The sequence below is a fragment of the Peromyscus leucopus genome, chromosome 3, assembly GCF_004664715.2.
Source record: "Peromyscus leucopus breed LL Stock chromosome 3, UCI_PerLeu_2.1, whole genome shotgun sequence".
In the NCBI taxonomy this organism is placed as follows: domain Eukaryota; kingdom Metazoa; phylum Chordata; class Mammalia; order Rodentia; family Cricetidae; genus Peromyscus; species Peromyscus leucopus.
In genome coordinates, this window is record NC_051065.1 from 109673174 (window position 1) to 109693765 (window position 20592).

Here is a 20592-nt window from a genome sequence, read left to right on the forward strand (position 1 = left end):
ACAGGGCACAGGACAGTGGGCACGAGGAAGCGGTAGGAAAGTGGAGCTCTGCAGCTCCCCAAGGGACTCAGGCTGCCTGGTAATGCCCAGGTTAGCTCACGACAGCTACGCCAGGAGTCAGCAGGCACCTCCCTCCTCAGCATCGCTCCAACAGGAGTCAAACTGAGTCTCTGTGGGCTGCACTACACAGCAAGTATCCACGAAGAAAATCACACAGCGGGAGTCTCCCCAGAGGAGAAGTGGGCGCTATGGATTTGAAAGTTCCTTTAAATGACTTGTCATTTTATTGAGAGGACAAGTATTGTGGCTTTGGCTAAAAAGAATTTCTAATTTATTTTTAATCATATTCTTCTTCTCTAACGTAATCAAGACCAGTGACACCAGTAATTTAATACGAGATCAGTTTTGTGAGAAAAAAAAATGACTCTCTGTGTGGTGCACAGCTCAGTGGAAACTGTTCGCCTATCCTTCTCCAGGTCTTGGGTTTGAACCTTGGCACCATCACAAAATATAGAGTTTAATATGATTTCAGTACTAATACCGGAGTTGTCACATTTCTAGACCCTTAGGGTCAAGTGGTGACAGCAACTTCTGAACAATTAACTGGATCTCATCACTAAATTACAGCTTTTCCCTTAATTTGCCTATGGTATCTGAGCGTGCATTATCTTATTACCCAATAAGTTGCTATTTTGTCTAACACTCAGTAATGGTCTAGTGCTTTAAAACGAAGCCCTCAGTAAATTCCAGAAGAAAATGCCTGTTGGGCATGAAGTCATTCTATATAACTGCACTGTTACCTCACTGAGATAATAAAAGGGTTGTTTTCCCTTTATTCTTATGGAGTACTTTAATGTACATACAAGGTGTTTTATAGTCTATAAAGAGATACAACTTTTAGTTAAAGAGAATGCATATAATTCAGTTGCAGCGAATCCTAAAGGGGGCATTAAATTACTGCTCCACATTCTTTCTTATTTGCTTCATTAATTGTATTTTGGGCTGTAGGAGTATCTAGGCCTGAAACTTTAATTCCCATCTTCTTCACCGTTTTGTGCGATAGAATAGGAAAGACAAAAATGGTTGTTTAGATTTCATATTGGGGGTTATTGGTCCTTTTCAGTGATTTGCCTCTAGCCTAAGATGCATAGTGAATGAATAATCCAAGGGAAACAAAATGAATGCGTATAAGGCAGAGGACTCAGAATAGATTTTGCTTGAGCTACTTTTAGGCTGGGGCTCTACCTGGATGTTTGTATACACCCTTTTATATTAAAAATGCTGAGGCTTGCTTGTAAAATGCCAGGAAAGATGAACCTGGCTACATCACGGGACTCCTACAGAAACATCTGGAGACTAATGTTTCCTTGAACACATTTATATAAATATATTCATTAATTCTTGTTTGAGTAGCTTGGTAAATGATGCATGCTGTGAAGTGCCTCATTGAAATAACTAAATCAGAGGGTGTTCTGTCTTTTGGTCTACCCAGGGAAGGAAACTAGCACCCCAAAAGTCCACTGGTGATTTTCAGCTGGTATACATGGGTGCTGGCAGAGTCAATCTGATGTCTGCTGAGCATAAGAGCTTTCTAAGAGCAATTAAAGGGCCTTTGCAGCTGCCTTCAGCCCAGACTCATTTTTCTCTGCCTCACTTTAACACAGTATCATTTGTCCATCCTACAGGGCAAAAAAAACTGTAGCACATTCTGCCTTATGTTGCAATGAGGTGTCAGCTATCATGGTATATGGAGGAGACCCAACAGATTTAGGTCAATCACCCAAGTTAGGCCACAGGAAAAAAGTTTTTCTTTCTTTCAAGAATCAACTGGAAAATAGTAAATTGATTTAAAGTGTTTTCTGTTGAAAAGAAAGGTGCCCTGTGACAATTGGGATATAAATACACTCACAATGAGCCAGGAAACACAGACATAAACACCAACACAGACACGTGACAAAGAAAGCCTTCGGCTACTTAACTTTTAGCATATTAACAATTTTACCCTCTCACCAACTAAATACCATTTACTCAAATAAATATAGCCTCGGCTAATGAATTGGTATCGAAATATACTATGGTAGTCAAAATTTGATCTCCTATGATACTACTTCTTGATATAAGAAGTGCTGAGATTTTGAAATTAGTTCCCCCAAATGTTTCACTCTGTACTTTCGGAAGAATTTTATTTTAGAGAGCAGTAAGGTGGGGCCATTTTTCTGACATTATTGTCACATTTCTTATTATTACTGTCTCTTCAGTGAGGCCAGTCTTGCAGAAGTTAGGCTCTGATCCAGCCGTTTGCATCTTAGATCCTCACCTAGGGGACAATCACTGCCACAGTTCATCTGCTTCTGGTATTGGTAGTGGTCACTTAAGAAAGTAGCCGAATGACTTTCCTTGATATTTAGTGAGAGTGGGGTCACCAGGCCCTGGTGTCGCCACCGCTCCGGCCACACAATGCAGCTACAGACTCAGAGCACACACATCACTTCCTAATCTCATCTTGTGTTTGCTTTATGCTCAGCCAAAACAAGCCTAAAAACATCACTGCATGGACTTTTATCTTCCCTCACTTCTGTGGGCTTCTCCCCGGACAGATGGGAACATCAAACAGGAGAAATGATAATGGAGACACAAACGTGTGCGGCAGATCCTTACTCTGACATTCTCCAAAACTCGTGGAACTGATCTCTCTGTCTCTTTCACCCTTGCTCAGTCCTGATGCAGGCGAAGGCGACATGGCTGGAACAGCAATTTCACAATTGTGTAAAGCTCAACATACGCTCGCTCTTGGTTCATTTGAATTTAGTCGTGATTGATAAGGGATGTGCAGTTCAGCTTCACAATAAAGGTCCTGACTGCTATGGACTTCAAAGGACCGCAGTTGGGTTCTGTTTTTCACTTTCTTTTTTTCCTGGTGCTTTACTTGTCAAAAATCTAATTGAACACTGAGTTTCCTGTGACTTCCATTACCACTGTAGGCTCCTGATGCTTAATTAGACTCTAACCACATTCTTGAGTGACCTCATTTCAGTCACATCATGAACTAGAGAAGGCTGTCTAAACCCTCATTGTCTTGTGAGAACATGAAAGTGTATGTTAGCACTCCACAACAGCACTTGCTTAGGGGAGTGTTGGTTCCTGAGAGAATCCGTTCTTAGAACAAGGCATGCCCTGGTAAATTCTAGGTATTTCAAACCAGAATAGTCTCATGTTTGAGATGCAATCATGGAATCTGTTGAATCTGAACGAACACACAGACAGAAATGGTTATAATGATCCTAAAATTCTGGTGTAAGACTTGTAGGCATGACTCCCCAGAGGACAGCTTTATAATGGTTAAAATGACAGCTTCAACTGCTTTCTTGGCAAGCTAGACCACAAACAGGCACAAACTTTATTTATAAGCTTTGGAGTTTCCTTTGTAGTAAAGGCTGCTGTGCACGAGGTGACTGTGTGAACATCTGCTAATAAGACCAATCATGTCACTTTTAAAGACATGGATCCAACTGGCATGTTATCTAGAGGAAATACAAAACAGGCAAGGCGGCTTACTGAAAGGACTTCAAGTCTTTAATTAACATTGAAATCCTTCAAAGGGATTCATTAACACTTCTGTAACTCAGATTAAATCATTTTTGACACTGCGGGTTTGGCAGAGAGCCAAATTGAGAGGATGGTATTTTGTGAAACACCTAGAACATGTAAGGGGAAGTGGTCAGCTCTGTGTTCATCTTGACACTGCCCTTAACAATGAAGTTCAATAAGAAGGAAAAGGTATTTTCAACACAAAGGGAATAATATGTATAATTAATGTACTGTGACTTACTTCAATTTTCCTTCAGTATTTGCTTATTTTATCATCAAAGGACGGGGAGGGAATTCCATCCATCAAGGCTACTCTTTTTTTTTTTTTTTTTTAAAGAATGTTCTTAAAAGACAACATACAAAATAACTTACTGCAATGGGAGAAATGTATTTGAGATTAAATAAAATGGTAGGTAATTCAAAGACAAGATAGCTATAGGTTCATCAGTGGGTACCATGGGAAGAAGAAAAGCTGTGCTGGAGACACAGTAATTACTGGAGGTGGGGCCGGGGGAGGGTCATCATTAGCCTCATTTAGTAGAGAAGAAAAAAAATCTATGCCGATCTTAACAGCCATTAGGCTGTTCCTATCACTCAATTACAGAACCTCCAATCACCAAAGAGGCATTGATTCTCACTGTGGGGCTGTATCTGATCGCTTAGATGCTAAGAAAGCAAAGGGACAAAAAAGGAACCATTCCAAACATGTCACTGTGACCGCATGGAGCAATGTCAAAGATTACAGCGATCAGCTTATAGTGCTTATGCTGGATAGTCCAGTTTCTCTTCCTGGTGAAAACTTTCCTAAAAGTTGAACTAAAATATCCAAATCCCAAGAAATATTGTTGCTTTAGGGTAGACGAGCCTACCATTGAGCACGTATGTGCTTCAAGTGTCCTGTCAATCCAGGAGGTCCCGCCAGTACTTCAGGGAATGATTTATTTGATCATAAAAGGATTAGAACATGGAAAATTCAACCATAATGTGTACTGGACTGAAGAAAGCAGGAGCATGGTCAATAAAGCAATCACTCAACATCCCCTGAAGTTAGGTCATTGACTGAAGAAGCCACATGGTTAGAGAGCAATGTGAAGGGACTATGGGACATTTGAAACTGGGAGGCATTCCTTCAGGGTGTCTTAAAGAGAAATCACTACAGTTAGAGGGTATTCCTGGTATGAAGCCCAGGTTTGTAACAGTTGGGTGTCCCTGATTCTGAAAACCTCACATGCTATAAAACCCCGAGCTTTTTAAGTATTGATATAACACCATAAGAAGAAAACTCCATACCATAAAATTTATATTTACAGATAAAATCACTGCAAATACTGTCTAAAATGACTTTCTGGCTTTGTGTGTAAGAGATGTAAGAAACAAACAGATTTGAAATTCAGACTCAGGTCCCATCCTCAGACTATCTCATTACAAATATGCAAATATTTCAAAATCGAAATTGGAAGCATTTTCCATCACATTTTTTGATATAGGATGCTTGACTTTGTAGTTAATATTTGCTGCATTTGTAGATTTCCTTCAGCCTGGCTTCCAAAGGACGTCAGTGCTATCTTCCTGGGAGTCGGGGGAGTCCATTTCCAAAATGGCTGGCTTTTGTCAGCATGGTGAGCCTCATCTGGTACAACAGCCTTTCTAACGGCCCAGTGTTTGACTCTGATGGTGATGGTACTTCAGGGGACCTCTGACAGCTGCTAATCAGCAAGAGACCCTCATGTGCCCCCTGAAGGTTGAGTTTTACCTAAGAGTTTGGTCAGCTTTCCTTCTCAGGGTTGCTGGCCTTACTCCCTTCCTTATCCGAGTCATAGAACAAGGGAAGTCTTCCCAAACACCATTCAGACAGCCAGGTATGCTGAAGAGCCAAGTCAGAGTGGTTGTTGAGGGGAGGAAGAGCCCTTAGCCTCTCATAGTCTCTGAGCTACCAATCTCCACAGCGGTGACATCAGGGTGGTTAGGAACAAAACCTGTTCTAAGTTCCCCCAGTGGCCAGGTAAAACAATGCTGTTTTCTCTCTCAGCTCCTCCCAGGTCATCAATAGAATGTCTTTCCTCCTAACACATTCTACCCCACTCTATGGCTGGGCATACGAACCAGCCAACTCAGAAAGAAAATGTTAGTGAGGGCAAAGACTCCAAAAGAGCCAATAGCATCTGCTAAGCTTGGGGCATTTAGGGCCTTGCATTGGTAAAATAACAAAGATAACTGATGGTGAATGTCCCCAGGAATCACTTCATTAAAAGGAGAGAAGGGAAATAAGGAGGAGATCTTAGGTGTTTAAGATCCAGAAAGTTGATCTTAATAAAACAACACATCTAACTACTGTATAGATAATTAAGTTACAATCATTCTCTGTGGGTCTTCTTCTCCTCTCCTCCTCCTCCTCCTCCTCCTTCTTTTTGAGGAAAATGTTTGCATAGACTGGTATCACCAGTATTTTTAAGAACCACAAGGCCACAAAGAAAGTACCTGACCTCTTCTCATGAACCCACAATCACAGTTACACTGTTGTGTGTTGGAGCAGCTTCATCAGGCAGGAGTGCAGAGCAGGCCACGCTCTCCACTTGGGAAAGGATTAAAAGACAGCGGCTCTTACCAACCACTTCTTTGAACCAGAAAGAAAAGCATCCATTTTTACCCGTGCTTCCTCAAGCTGGAGACATCATCTAGCCTGTGCAGATAACCAGGGAATTCGACCTGCTCTAGGAAGCTGTGGCTTTCCATCCTCTTTACCTTTATCCACTGGATACCCCAGGCCTCTTTTATTAAGAGGAGGCCAGCGCACTGGGAAGGGCCTGGGAGAGTAGGAACCCAAGTTTTACTCACGTCGGTTTTCATACATGCTCCTGGACTGGGCCCAGATTTTAAAAGGATCTGGTTTTTTCTGCCCAGAGCTGTCGGTCTGATCTGGAGCAGGGGCGTCTGCGGGTGGGTACTCGGGGAGCACCTGTGTGCTGTGACTCGGGGATGCCGTGTGCAGGCTCCGGTGGCTGGAGACACTGTGCTGGGAGCTGTTCTGGCTGTCTTTCCTCTCCAGTGGCTGCTGTAAGAAAGCAAGTGAGAGGGCCAAGAAAGGAAGATGACTGTTGTTTCTCCAGTGGGTACCTCTCCCCAGCCTGCCTTTGCTCAGCATTTCTGTACACACACACACACACACTTAAAATGACACTCTGGCTTCTCCAGCAAGTGCTGAATGCAGATAAATCCTTAGATGATTGGCAGGAAGACAGAGGGGCGGACTAGGCAGAGACATAACCATACCCATGCTGCTCTCTGGGCTGTAGTGGGAAACAAATCTGATTTTCATTGTAAGCTCTCGGGAAGATACACTGGGTTTATTTATTGTAAGATGCATCAATCCCAACACCCTCAGTTCTTCACAAAAATATGTGACTCAAAATACCCTAAGTGTTTTAGATGTAAGTCTGTAATACCCGTAAGCAATACAATCAGGGCTACAAATGCTATGTGGGGCTCCATATGCTGTATCTCTTAATAAAAAAAAAAATGCCTGCTCCGCTCTGCAGGTTTCCTCCAGCCCTGTTCCAGCAGGGACTGTGGCAGAGCATTAGGAAGTCACACTGGGCAGCACAGTGCTCTGGTACTCACTGCAGAGAATCAAGAGCGTCTATAATTTTTAGTCAATCAATTCTAAAGGCAGTGCTTTCTACCTCTTGAATTACCGAGACTACTGAGAATTAAAACAATGAAGAGCAAACTTGAAGTACATGTATGTGTTGCTCTGCAGGGTCAGCCTTCCCAGCCTGGTAACTTGTCCAAAGTTTAAGTACTTTTCAAAGGGGAACTTCATCGACTTCAAAGGCAGAGTCAAGTTCCTGATCACTGAAACCAGCCCAGCACAGACTCACACTGTATGAAATATTCTCTGAAGTGACAGAGAGCACAAGCAAAAACCCTGGTAAGGGTTTTACCCCTGCGAATGCAATGCTGGAGTTCTCATTTGCAAAAGTTACCATGTTACTTAACTTCAGGTGGTGGCCGTCTGCATCCTCTATTAAGCACAGTGCAGAGCTGTTTTTAAAGAGGTTTATAAGAACCCGACTGTGTGTGTTCTGGTCCCTGGGAGCTCTGCCACCAGAGGCTATCAACAATCCCCCCTGCTATCCCCTCAGTGTCCTCCATCTTTCACTCCTTGTTGGAATGGTCCTTTCCCTTTTCGTCCTTGTTTGGAAATCAGTAGATGAAGAGAGTCCAAAAAGAACAGATTTGCCTTGTCCCTTTTGCCTGTGTATGTTCATGTGTGGGGACATGTGCATTCATACACACGCACGCACGCACGCACGCACGCACACAGAATGCAGAAGGCAACCTACCACTTTTTGTTTGAGACAGAGTCTCTCATTGGCCTTGAGTTCACCAAATAGGCTAGTTAGCCAGCGAGCCCCGAGAGCCTTGTCTCCACCTCCCATTTCACCTTTCTGGAATAACAAGCACGGGCTGCTATGCCTGGAGTTTTCTGTGGGTTCTGAGAATATAACCTAGGTTTTCATATTTGCGCGGCAAGCACGTTATTGATGGCCATCTCTCAACTCCTCGGCTGAGTTGAGATCTTGCCTGCTAGAGACCTGACTATAGGTTTTAGAAAAGATCCGCAGGCTATTAGAATGTTGAGAGGCCTAGCTCACTCCCATGCAAAGGGGTGGCACACACTAATGAAGATGCCAAGGGAAGCACAGGGCAAACACACCACCACTTCATCCTTTCTCTCTTCAGGTGTTAATGGACTTTGCTCAGTGCTGGATAGAAAAGCATTTCCGGGACCTGAAATAGGCACTCCGCCACCTTTTAAGGTCCTTCCCTACATGGACATCAGCTCTCTTGGCCTCATATCACGCCCTGAAGAGCAATGCCTATCCTGACCCTTCCTTGGGTGACACGCTGGAGATGTTGAGGGCGAGAACAGCACCAGTTCTCTCTTGAATGTACACATCTCATCTGTGTCTCTCTTATAAGCTCCCAATCACAAAACTTGCACAGCATCGGCCCATTGTTGGTGTGGACATATGGCACAATGTTTAGAAAAAAAACCCGATACTATGGGTAGTTTCTTCTTTTAAGTTTTATACTTTTCAGTGCTGCATATATAAATACACACACACACACACACACACACACACACACACACACACGCATGCACGCACACACGCACGCAAGCACACATATATTTTACAGCAACAGGTAACATCTTAACAATAAGACAATTAAAGGCTATTTCCATCTTGAGGTCAACTTTGGTAAACAGAATTAATATGGACTATGACTTTTATGCTGTTAAGGAGATATTCTAAATATAAAACCAAATCACTCAATACAGGAGTTGAGTTTGTCTGGAGAACCACACACTCCCCTTCAAATGCAAACCCCAGTTTTCTTCCTCAAAAGAGTGGCAGCTGCCTGATTGTGGAATAAGCCCAGCAACACTGAGTTCATTTCACAGCTGAACTAAGTCTCTACTCCTGAATGCGTCCGTCTCCATCTGAGGACACTTAACACCCCCACCCTCTAGGCCTGCAGGCCGCCGTATACCTGGAAGAGCATTCACAGGTGGCTGTTTCAGGGGGTGCTTTGCGGGGTGTGTCCTACGGACTTCTTGGGTCCCTGTCCCTGAAAACCAAACTTGAACCTCTTACACGAGATCATTTCTCCTCCCTGTCCCACTGAGAATCTGGTGCAGTGTTGGGCATTTCTACTGTATAACGTGCCCGTTGGTTTTGTGCCCAGTGAGTGGCACCCACAGAGCCAAGGGTGTGAGCACATGGTCCCCAGCTGGTGGAGGTGTGGGAAGGTGTGGAGCCTTTGGGACATGTGGCCCAGCTACCAGAAGCGGGTATCCTGGGATGGCCCTTGAAGATGACAACACCCTTCTGGGTCTAGCCTGACCTTTCTGTTTCTTGTCAGTCACCATGTGGTCAGCCACTTCCTGCTCCTGCTGACAGAGGCTAAGCCAATTCTGCAGCCCTGCCTCTTCACCCTGGTTGAGTGACATCCGAGCTCAGGAGCCAAACTAAACTGTTTCCCCTTAAGCTGCTTATGTCAAGAATTTCCTCACCCCAATGAGATGAGTCATGCACACACCATCATACGTGTTGCTCAAATGGGTTTCTAAGGCCCTAGGATGTTTATCATAGTGTAACACTAAGGACACAGAGAACCCAGCCTCTGGTTTAACTAGAGAGCTGCTGGGCCATAAAGGGAGTATGCAGATGAAGTCTCCTGAAAACACTTTAGCCACTTTTCAAATTATAACAGCCTTTCTCACCTAGCCAAAAAGGCTCATTTAAGTCTGATGGCACACTTGGATGAAGGAACAAACTGCATCTCTGTCACACTGGGCCTCTCAGTCCCTTTAATGTCATCTAATGTTGCCTCTCAGTCAGAAAATACTAGCAAAGGTATATCCAAAAATTTGGAGAAGGTGCTCCAAAAACTATACTCCAGAGGCGTCACTCACTAGCTTAACCTGATGCCAAACTAAAAGGCTATGGTCCAGTAATCCGGAAGCTTTCTGGATTTTTACCTTGCTAAGATTTAGCCCTGTTCTATGTTCATTTTTAAATCTGACTACTTCTCTTCAATTTAAAGATGCATTCTATCATGTGAATCTTAGGGTTTTTGGAGTTGTGCTCTGTGTGTATGTGTGTAAACATTTCATAAGTATTTTTCATTTTCTGTGACATCCTTTACTAGAGCCCAAAACTGGTCAAGGAAAAAGCAGGATTTACAGGACTCTCAAATTAAAGTGATCTGGTGTGTGTGTGTGTGTGTTTGTGTACAGGTTTGTGATCAGGTCTATATGCAAACAGGTGCATATGTATTTTTTGTGGAAGCCAGAGGGTAACCTTGGGTGCTGTTCCTTAGGTGCCATGCACTTCAGGGTTTTGAGACAGCCCTTTTTTAAGTCTGGAGGTCCTTGATTAAGCTAGGCGGGCTGATTACCAAACAACACATCTGCCATCTGTACCTCCTCAGTACTAGGATTATATGCATACACCACTGTATACTTCTTAAAAAATGTAGATGCTAGGGAATGAGCTTGAGTTCCTGATGCCTGTGTGATCATTTTACCGACTGAGCTATCTTCCTGCCCCTTCAGTTTGTATGGCTTTTCTTGACTGTCTACCAGAAGGCTTTGCGCATGAAAGAAAATTTACTTCTCAGTTGAGATAGCAAGCAATATGAATGCCATTCATCTGTTTTTCTTTATAGTTTGTTCACTTTGTACGTGTGTGTGTGTGTGTGTGTGTGTGTGTGTGTGTGTGTGTGTGTGTTTAAAGAAAGTTTTACTATGTAGCCCAGGCTAAACTCAAACTCTCAATTTTCCTGCTCCTGCCTCTGGAGTGCTAGGGTTATATGTGCGTGCTGCCTTCAATTCATTTCCCTAAGCGAGACACTAGCTCTAAGACAAGGAGCCCTAAGGCTGTATCTTTAGCCCTGTTGAGAAAGGGAAGCCTGTGCATGCAGCGCATGGATGGAGAGAAACACCTAGCACACTAACAACAGGATACCAGTCAAGGCCTGCCTACAACCACCTGCAATGTATTTATTCAACTCGATCAACAAATACAAATGGATAATTTATACTGTGCCAGACACTAAGAAACACAACAGATAAATAAAAAGATGTTACCTAACTGCCTGGAATTTATACCCAAGTATGAATGTATATGTGTAGATGGATATTAAATGAATCAGATATTCAGAATATATTTAAAACAATGCACCACAATGTCCTTTGGATAGCTGGTTGAAGAATGGGCGTATAGAAGAGTGTTTTGGCAATGGACCCGGCATATGCTAAGTCCTAACACAGAAATGAGCTTGGACAGCGTGCAGTTTGCAGAATGAATGGCTAGTGTGACACTGCGAGGGGATGGGGAGCTGGACATGAACTTGGAAGGCGAATCAGGCAGGTGCCTTACGTGACACTGTAAGGAGAGGCTTCCTTTCTAGCTCTGGAGGAAGAATCTGTTGACGCTAAAATGAGAATGAACCAGGAGTTAACTGATGTAGAGAAAGGACAGGAAGCGGAGAGGCCAGCCTGAGGTTCCTTGTTGCTCTGCCTCCCCTGGGGCAGGGGTGTGATGAGGATTAGGCACTGCTGAGAGGTCCAGTGGGAGACAGGAGGAGGAAGAAAATACCTCAGAAACAAAGAACTCACCCCTGCCATCTCCACCTTAGAAACAATGCATTCACCCCGACAACACTCCCGCTTGAGTTAATGATTGGGAAGCCACATAGCCAGACAGAAATCACCAATCCTAACTACTGTTACTAGGCTGATACTTTTTAACTAAGAATTTCATTTCTGATTCTCAAATCTCTGCCAACTTGGAAGAAGGAATGGGCTTAATTTTAAATCTCCTTAAGAGTCCTTGGCCATGAACTTGTATCACAAAACCTTTTAGAATGAAATTGTACCTATCTCCCTAAAATGAATGATTCTCATCCTACTTACTGTCAGGTCAGGAAAATTGGGAAGGTGCAATGGTTTTTATAAATGGAAATGGGGAAAAATTTATCTCATCAGTATTTCACAGAATGATTTAGAAATGGAGGTTCTTATAAAGTGAACTGAAAATATTTGCTCGGAAGAGCAAATGAATACAGACAGCACTTAGGAGCTTAGATGATGAGAAGAATTCATGTGGCTTAAAAATGACAAATTGATCCATTTTAAAGCCAAATTATTTACAGTTGATGTATCTGCCAAGACCCAAGGCCACTGCAGCGATTTTCATGGACAAAAGGAGCAGATCCAAGTGCTGCTGAGGTATGAGGCCAAGGTCATTAGAAGTGTGAAAATCAGATATCAGGTCTAGGCCAAAGCATAGGCTGCTCTTTACTTTTGCCTTTTCCTGTATCTCTTATCAGCTTCCATATCAAATTTCTTCTCAAAGACAGGTGAAGGGAATTAATGGAGAAGAGCAGGAGCACACTGGTTGGATATAAAAATGAAATCTGAGTCACATAAGATGTAAGAAATTTAGGAAAATGGAAAGTCTACGCTTCTAAGGGCTCCAATGTGCTGTTCACTGAGGTGGGACAATTTGATTGACAATTTGAAGTCAGTCTATTCCTTTCCTTGTCTACCATTCTCACGGCTTTTCCTTGTGGTCTGAAGAAGCTTTGATGAGATCTATATGGTAGCTTTGGAACTGTGAAGACTAGAAGTGCAGTGTGAGAGGTAGTGCACATCACAGAGAGCAACTCAGGCAGGAGTCACTCAATGCATATGTCATCTAAGAGGTCTTGTGTCTCCCCAATGCATACATCATCATCTAGGAGGTCTTGTGTCTCTCCAATGCATACACCATCATCTAAGAGGTCTTGTGTCTCTCCAATGCATACATCATCATCTAAGAGGTCTTGTGTCTCTGTCTTCTCAATCCATACATCATCATCTAAGAGGTCTTATGTTTCCCCAATGCATACATGACTTAAGAGGTCTTTTGTCTCCTAAAAACATACATCACATAAGAGATCTCGTGTCCCCCTTACATGTCTTAATGTCTAGTTCTAGAAATGTCGTTCAGTATCTCTTGTAGGTAAAGGGGATGGAAGTGAAACTTCCTATTGCTGTCTTGAAGACACCATCTTGTCACTGTTTGTAAAACTTTGGGTGTTCCCAGCCTGCCAGAGAACTCCAAATAATTTCACAGTTTAGCACAGTTCTTTATTCTACCTTGGGTCTGGGCTTTGTAAGACTATTCAATGTAGGTCACTGGAACTGACAGCAGGATGACTAGTGTAACATGTGCACGTGGTCCTCCCTTTATCCACTTTCAATGTGTACTTCCACCAGACTTTAATCCCCAGGCGGAGAAGGTCTAGACAGCTCTGTCTGTTGATGTGGTATATATTTCTCTCCCTAGATGCTGGGAGTCAGGGATATCTTCTGTCTTAGTTTCTGGATACCTGCACTATTGTAACATCTGAAGACAGTAAACACTTGTACTTCCAATGTCTCATTTCAAGTTCCATCTTAGTAGTCCTTACTACTAATTTGCTGAATGAAAAGCTGGATAAATGGTTGAGTAAGTGGAGGATAAATGTATGGATGGACAAATGAACAGAAGATTGGTGAAGAGGCAGAGCAATGGACAGATTAACAAAGGGAGGATGGGGAGGTGGGATGTGACCCAGCAGGAACACAGGCGCATCTGCCTTACAAGATGTTTGAGTGTGCAATTTAGAGTTTAAAGGCCCCACACAAGATCTCTGTGTTTGATATAAACTGACAGTTAAAATTAAGTTTCTAGTCAGAATGATTAAGTTGGGCCACAACTTAAGTTTTCCAGAGACGTCTAAAATCCCAGAGCAAATGTGTCTTATTTTTTTTTTACTGCCATGTGGTAGAAAATCTATGACGTAGAAATCCAGGTATTAAATTAATCAGACATTATTAAGATACCACCATTATCCCACAAGAGTATACGAAAACCCACAAACTTGCCATTTAAACTAAATCTAGCAAGTTAAATTCTTATTAAGGGTAAGCTATAGGGACAACCCAGGAGGAGGAACAACATTAAAATGCTAAACCCTTCTGCTCAATAAAATCTCAACTGCCTAATTATTGAAAACATTAAAGAAGAAAGAAAAAGTATGGCAACACAGAGACCCTGTCCATCATCGGAGGAAGCCGAGCGTGTCAGAACCTGGGGGGGCGGGGGTACAGCGGGGAGAACAAGCAACCAACAGTGAGGACCTGGTTTAGATACTAAACCACAGAGCTGGGGTGGAATCTACACGGATCACAACCCAGGTCCAACTGCTGCCCTTTTCATTCTGCAGCCTGTAGAACTGACACTATCTGTCATCACCTGAGTGCCTCAGCCAGCACCTGGAAACCCATCGTCCCTGTGGATTCCCTCCAACCCTACTGAAAACATCTCATCATCATCTGTCCCATTGGCAGGACATCGTCCAAATTCAACCCGGGGAAAGGGAAACAGCTTTCCATCCACCTGTACAAGCCTCCACTGATCACAGATGTTTGTAGTGCTCTCCTGCCAACAGCAGCCCTTGGCTGATAGTCCCCTAATCATGTGCAGTAGCTGCCGGAGTGCCAACATGCTATGCAAGCTGCCATCCCTGTCCTGGAGCAGGACCTGGGTGAGGACAAGCTCCAAGCTCTTGGGTCCAGCAGCACCCACCTTCTTAGCTTGCGGTGATTAGAAGCCAGCAGACTGTGGGCAAAGCAGTTAAGAGTGCTTTTTTTTCCCTAGGAATGCAACCCAAGTAATTGGCTTGTTGCTCACTAATGACATGGCAACTACAAAAATAAGCTACCAGAGAATTCTCTTAACTGATTTCAAGAACATGGGCTCTGTACATGCTTGATACTACTAGGTGTCGACCAGGTAATTCTGAACTACACCAGGGAAGATGATACACAAACATCACAGAAACCTCTCCTGCACAGGTGTGAACATCAGCGATCACCCCGATACCTGAAATCATGTTATTAGTGCAAAGCGGTGGCTCCCGGTCAGGATTCCACAGCATGTGTGTGGGGTGTGTAAAACAGGTCCATGCATCAGCACAGCATGGTCATGGAAGGCACACACTAACTCAAGCTCGGGAGACACATCTTCCAGCTGCATTCGTTTGGGCTGAAGGCTGAATGGGTTTCTGACGATGACCCAGGGATGGCGATAAACACATGCGCACATGCAGCCACTCGGGCATCTCTGTGGTTTCAATGTGGGCACCAAGCAGCACTTTCCTGCCTGGACATTAACACAAACTGACACGGGGAAGCAGCCCTGAAGTCAGTGTTCCAGTTGCCACGGCCGGCCCTGTGCCATCAGAAGCACATTAACTACTGCAGGTTTTTCTCTTTGCAGAACTAGGCAGTCGGGCTTCCGAGGGCGTCAAGCTCCCCTTGCTCATCTCCTTAATAAACTTCTGCCTGGTGCTGCCATGCTTGGAGACAGGTGTAAAGAATTCAGCTGCAGCGCCTGAAGCTGCAAAGTTTTCAATGTCCTCCTCCGGATGGCACAAAGCTACAAATTTCCCGTTCAGAAATCGTCTAAGTTACAAGGAAGCCCCCCTTTTAAATCCTAATATTAATGACCTGGGAAGCTTCTACCACCTAGTTCAGTTTCACAGGCATTCAAATCACAGATTTTGAGTTTTTAAGGAGCATTTTAATTTGTTGTTAGTGCCCTGGGAGTAAAAGCTCATACGACCAAACAAAACACTATAGCCTCTAGGCTATTAGCCAGCATGCCAAGTAGGTAATGCATCTTCAGGGAAACCAGATTAGAAAGGACAGCAAAACATTGATTTTTTTTTTTTTTTAAAGAATCCTATACCTGCAGCATAATGCTGCTAAAGCTAGCAAAACAACAAAGGACATTTCCCCAGCAAGGAAATGTCTTCTTCTCAGTGCCAGGCAGTGAACACCGTTCCACCTGAGCATGGACATACACAGGCATAGCAATTCTCCAAACCCACGGGCTTTTGGTTTTGTGATTAATTCACCATTGAGTGCATAAGGAAGCTCTGAGAGAGCCGGTAGCCATGTGAACGGCTGCCGGCGAACACCAGTTGAGAAGCAGGTGGAGCCTTTTCTCTCTCTTCCTCCCCCAAAGGAAACAATAGCATTTGTATCAAGTTGAAACAGCTCAGAAACTCGCCCATTCAAAGGAGTTGTGAGCATTTGTGTAGGGAAGCCAAACTGCATTGTCTCAATCCTCAAAGCTTTTGCATCCTGCTTACACATCTCTGCATAGTTAGAAGACAAACCCAAATACCATCTGTATCAAACATATCCCCAGAACTTAATTAAACGAGCCTCTGCTCCTGGCTCCTGCATCCACTCTAAAACACATTTAGTGAGGTGAAACCAGGCAGCGAACCTTCCTTCCGCTGGGGTCCCCCGCTCCCCCTCCTCGCCCCCTCCCCACCCAAACACCAAGTAAATGACAAGTCCTTACCGACTTTGGACTCTTCTTGGGAACTGGTAGCCCTAGAAAAAAAATGCAACAAGGAGAGGGGGGAGGAGACATCATTAGCATATAAATGTTACCTTTTCTTAAAGAACAATCCCCAGGTGTTTCATGGCCACCTAGTCATCTGCAGAGTTCTGTCAGGTTCCTCCCCAGCATCGGAGTTACCAGGCTGTTCATATCGAATCAAAGCTGAGGGAGGAGGAGAGCGAGAGGCAGGAGATCTATCTGCATTAGCTATGCTGACTGGTGCTGCAGCAGCCTGGAGGCTGGGAAAAGAAATTCACAGACCTCAGCGGCCTGGGAAATTGAACACTTGGACAGAATCTCAAATGCTCTTCTGGATTAAGAGAGACTTAACTTACAATTAAGTTCAGGATATTCCCTTTCCTTACGATCCACTTGTCAACGGAAATGGACCAATCAGGGCAGAGAAAGGGGTATATATTTAGTTTTAAAGGACAGCATGGTTAAATTTATATCCCCCCTCCCGTCTTTTTATTCCCCTATGTATTTCAGGCAAAGAAATGCCTCCTTTAGCTTGGATGAGCTCAGCCTCAACACAAAGCCGACTGTTCTTTCGCCAGCAGAGAAGGATAAAATAGGAGCACAAGTTCAAGTTGGTTTAGGATACCCTCTGGATCATCAGCACACATCTTGAGATCTGTCAGTCATATAAGCAGCTCCCTAACTTGGCTTCTGGAAGAGACTGGGGCTTGGACTGGGCTCTGGAGAGGTAAGCATGCCATTTGGAAGGAAGAAGGAGAATTTCACAAAGCCGAGAGAAAAAGCTAGTAAGGGAGAAAGAGATCAGCAAAGGAGACAGGTGGCGGCTGAACCTGGTGGGCTGTCCGCAGACCCCGCCGTCCTTGGTGGGAGGGCCGGCCGGCGCGGGAGGGAGGGAGTCAGTGATATCATCACTTCTAGGAAAATGAGCAGCCATCAGAGGCAGGCTTATGGGGACTCTGTCACCAAACAATCGTGGGGAAGGGAGGTGAGAAAGGAAAACAAGTACAAGCTGGTGTCAGAAAAGTAATCACTTCCCCAACTGCCACCTCTTTTTCTTTTTTCTTGTTGGAGCAGGAGTTAGACCACAAGCTGCAGATCCCATCTGCACCCATGCCAAAGACACATTTGGGATGCGATGATTCTGCACAGCCATTTCAGCTTGGCTCTGAGAAGTGATTCTGATGCAGCCTACTGAATTTCAAGTCTTTGGGAAGTCACTTGTCAGATGGGAAGCCATGCTAACCCAGCAAGAATCACAAGAAGTGGCGGAAGTGGGCAGGCAGGAGGATCCCACTCAGATGAGCAGTGCTCAAGTCCACACCACCAGTGAGGCCTGGCAAGAGTCACTGGTCCTCAGAGAAGTTAGGGGCACTCTCTGACAAGGCTTCTCACATCACAAAAATGAGGTTACCATGGTCTGACAGAGTAGGTCTCAGAATTCAAAATGTAACACTTCCTTAAAAAAAAAAAATGCACAACCCCAGCACCCTCTACCCACCTCAGGGGAGCAGAAACCTGCAGTATTAACAAAAATCTCTCAAGGTTTCTGATGCCAAGGTAAGAGTCACCTCAGGAACATGTTTAAAGAAATTATGACAGAGCAGAAAGAGTGTCACTGTTTCAAGTGAGGCAAAGGCAGGCGGGTCACTTTGGAGTCTTTTGCAGCTGAGTTTCTGCACTAATAAATGGAAATCACAAGGCTCCTTTTTTAAGATTGTTAAGGCAATTAAATAACACAAAATCCCTGAGAGCCTCTGTCCTGTCCTGGTCCTATTCCAACATCATGTTCTTTTACCTTCCTTGGCTGACGGACATCATCGATGAAAAAAATGATTAGGATTAGCCAATTTCAATCAGGAAAACAATCATTTTGCTGAGTTAATTAACACATAAAAAGATTTAGGGGAGGATTTACTTACAGATTTCAGACTGGACTGAATAATTTTTATATGACTTTAATTTAAAAGAATTGGGTGCTTTTATTGGCCAATAGGCTGTCCATAAGGAATCTTTATCAAATGATATTACTGAATCACTGCATATATTTCGAAACTATATACTATTACATGGGTATGTTCACATTTTCTCCTAATTCTTACACACTTAATTGTAATAAGCCAAGTTTCATGACAGTTAGATTTTCATAAAACTCGATTGATCAGTATCCATTGGCCCTCCACAAAACTTTTTTTTTTTTAAAGATTTATTTATTTATTTATTTATTATGTATACAGCATATGTGACTGCAGGCCAGAAGAGGGCACCAGATCTCATTACAGATGGTTGTGAGCCACCATGTGGTTGCTGGAAATTGAACTCAGGACCTCTGGAAGAGTAGTCAGTGCTCTTAACCTCTGAGCCATCTCTCCAGCCCCACAAAACTTCTTATACAGTCTCCAACTGGCTTTGTAAGACTTCGGTCTGGGTAGTCACCAACTGTCTCTCTTAAGACTGCCATTTGTAAGGTAATGGTATGCGTCAGTCTCTGCCACAGAGGAACAATCACAGATTCCCTATGGTGCACCCGCAAAGACGCTCACTGCAGCATTTTAACACATAGGCAAACTGAAAATCACCAGAACTTCTAAATAACTTGTGGGGTAATCCACCAACAAAGCATTCCACATGCTTTGAAGGAATGAGCTCTCTTCAGGTAACAATGCAGAGACCACCTCCAAAACACAAACTCAGTGTGAACAGTATGTAGTGTAACAGGAGGGAGGCAGTAAACACAGACACACAGTTTTGCCTTCTGTGAAGGTCCCCAAACTGATATCACGGACATTATTCATCATTACTGATCTCACTGAGGTGAAAAGATAGCAATTCTAAAATAGAAATTAGCTAATAGCCCTTCTACTATTAACAGTAAAATATTAACCAGCATGAAAAAAATTGGTGTAGCCAATTGATGCATGTTTCCTCTAGGAAGTTGCCCATATGATGTTCCAGAAGGTTCCAGCTAACCTGAAAAATCTACCACTCCCCCCCCCACCCAGGGTTTCTACATGTAGCCCTTGCTGCCCTGGAACTAACTCTGTAGACCAGGCTGGTCTCAAACTCACAGAGATCTGCCTGCCTCTGCCTCCCCAGTGCTGGGATTAAAGGCATGGACCACCATGCCTGGCCCCACAAATTGTATTTTACAACAAACAAGAACACCTCTTTGTAATAAGGCCTTTATTTTTCTCTGCCAGTGAGTTGCTGAAACTTTCATTTTAAAAACCACACCCTTTGACAGAAGCCCAAAGTAGGTTATGACCACAAATTAATATTTAAATAGTCAAAATCAAGACATTCCACTTGACTGCTTTAAAGCGTGTGTGTGTGTGTGTGGGGGGGGACCAAAGATTTGTTTTAGGCCCTTATGGTCATCAAATCTTAAAACCTAATAAATATGAATGCTGGAACGAACTTCCTTATTACAATTTATAATTTATGTTAGCAAAACCTATTCAGAAGGATTGCAAGCAGCTGGGAAAAGCCCTAGAACACAGTCAAAGGGTCCCATGTGGGGACACATTCTCTAAGCCCTAGAAATCATGGCACACGGCTCTTCCCCAGAAAGACGCAACTGCAGCAACACCCTGTGCTGGGTAGACTCCTTCTCCATGGCAGAGCCCTGGTCTGCTTAGGCGAATTCATTCTTCGTGCACCCTGTGGCAGCAGGAGAGAGGACCGTGCTCTACGAAGCCCACCACACACTGCTTGTGAGGCACATGGGCATAAGCAGCACCTGACTTGGTGGGCTCATGTGGTCCACTCAAGGTAAGAAGGTTCCCCAAAGAGGGAGAAGGCGGCATTGATGGATGGCGCCATCTGCTCTTCGCACCCAAGCAGCAGCAAATGCTACTTCTAAGAGAATCCAGAACACTTTTACAGGGACGGGTATGCTCAAGGTGTGAGCCTACGTGTGATACATGCAGTGAGAAAAGCCTGGGACCCGGATCTCTACACTTCCAGCAGAGAAACAAAAGGCAAACGATCTAGTGAATGGGACACAACATTA

At 43.9% G+C, this 20592-nt stretch overlaps 1 protein-coding gene across 26 annotated transcripts in view; it reads right to left on the reverse strand.

Annotated features, from left to right (window-relative positions):
• Magi1 (membrane associated guanylate kinase, WW and PDZ domain containing 1) overlaps positions 1-20592 on the reverse strand; it is a 653433-nt gene that overhangs the window by 25369 nt on the left and 607472 nt on the right. For 18 of the 26 annotated variants that reach the window (XM_037203931.1, XM_037203930.1, XM_028855205.2 and 15 more), the window contains 3 exons: positions 16563-16594; positions 6424-6640; positions 2659-2742 (listed from right to left, as the gene is read on the reverse strand). In XM_037203931.1, the coding sequence (XP_037059826.1) occupies positions 2659-2742; positions 6424-6640; positions 16563-16594 (333 nt within the window). The remainder of the gene's footprint in view (positions 1-2658; positions 2743-6423; positions 6641-16562; positions 16595-20592) is intronic. The other 8 variants (XM_028855222.2, XM_037203933.1, XM_028855213.2 and 5 more) reach the window with 3 other exon arrangements.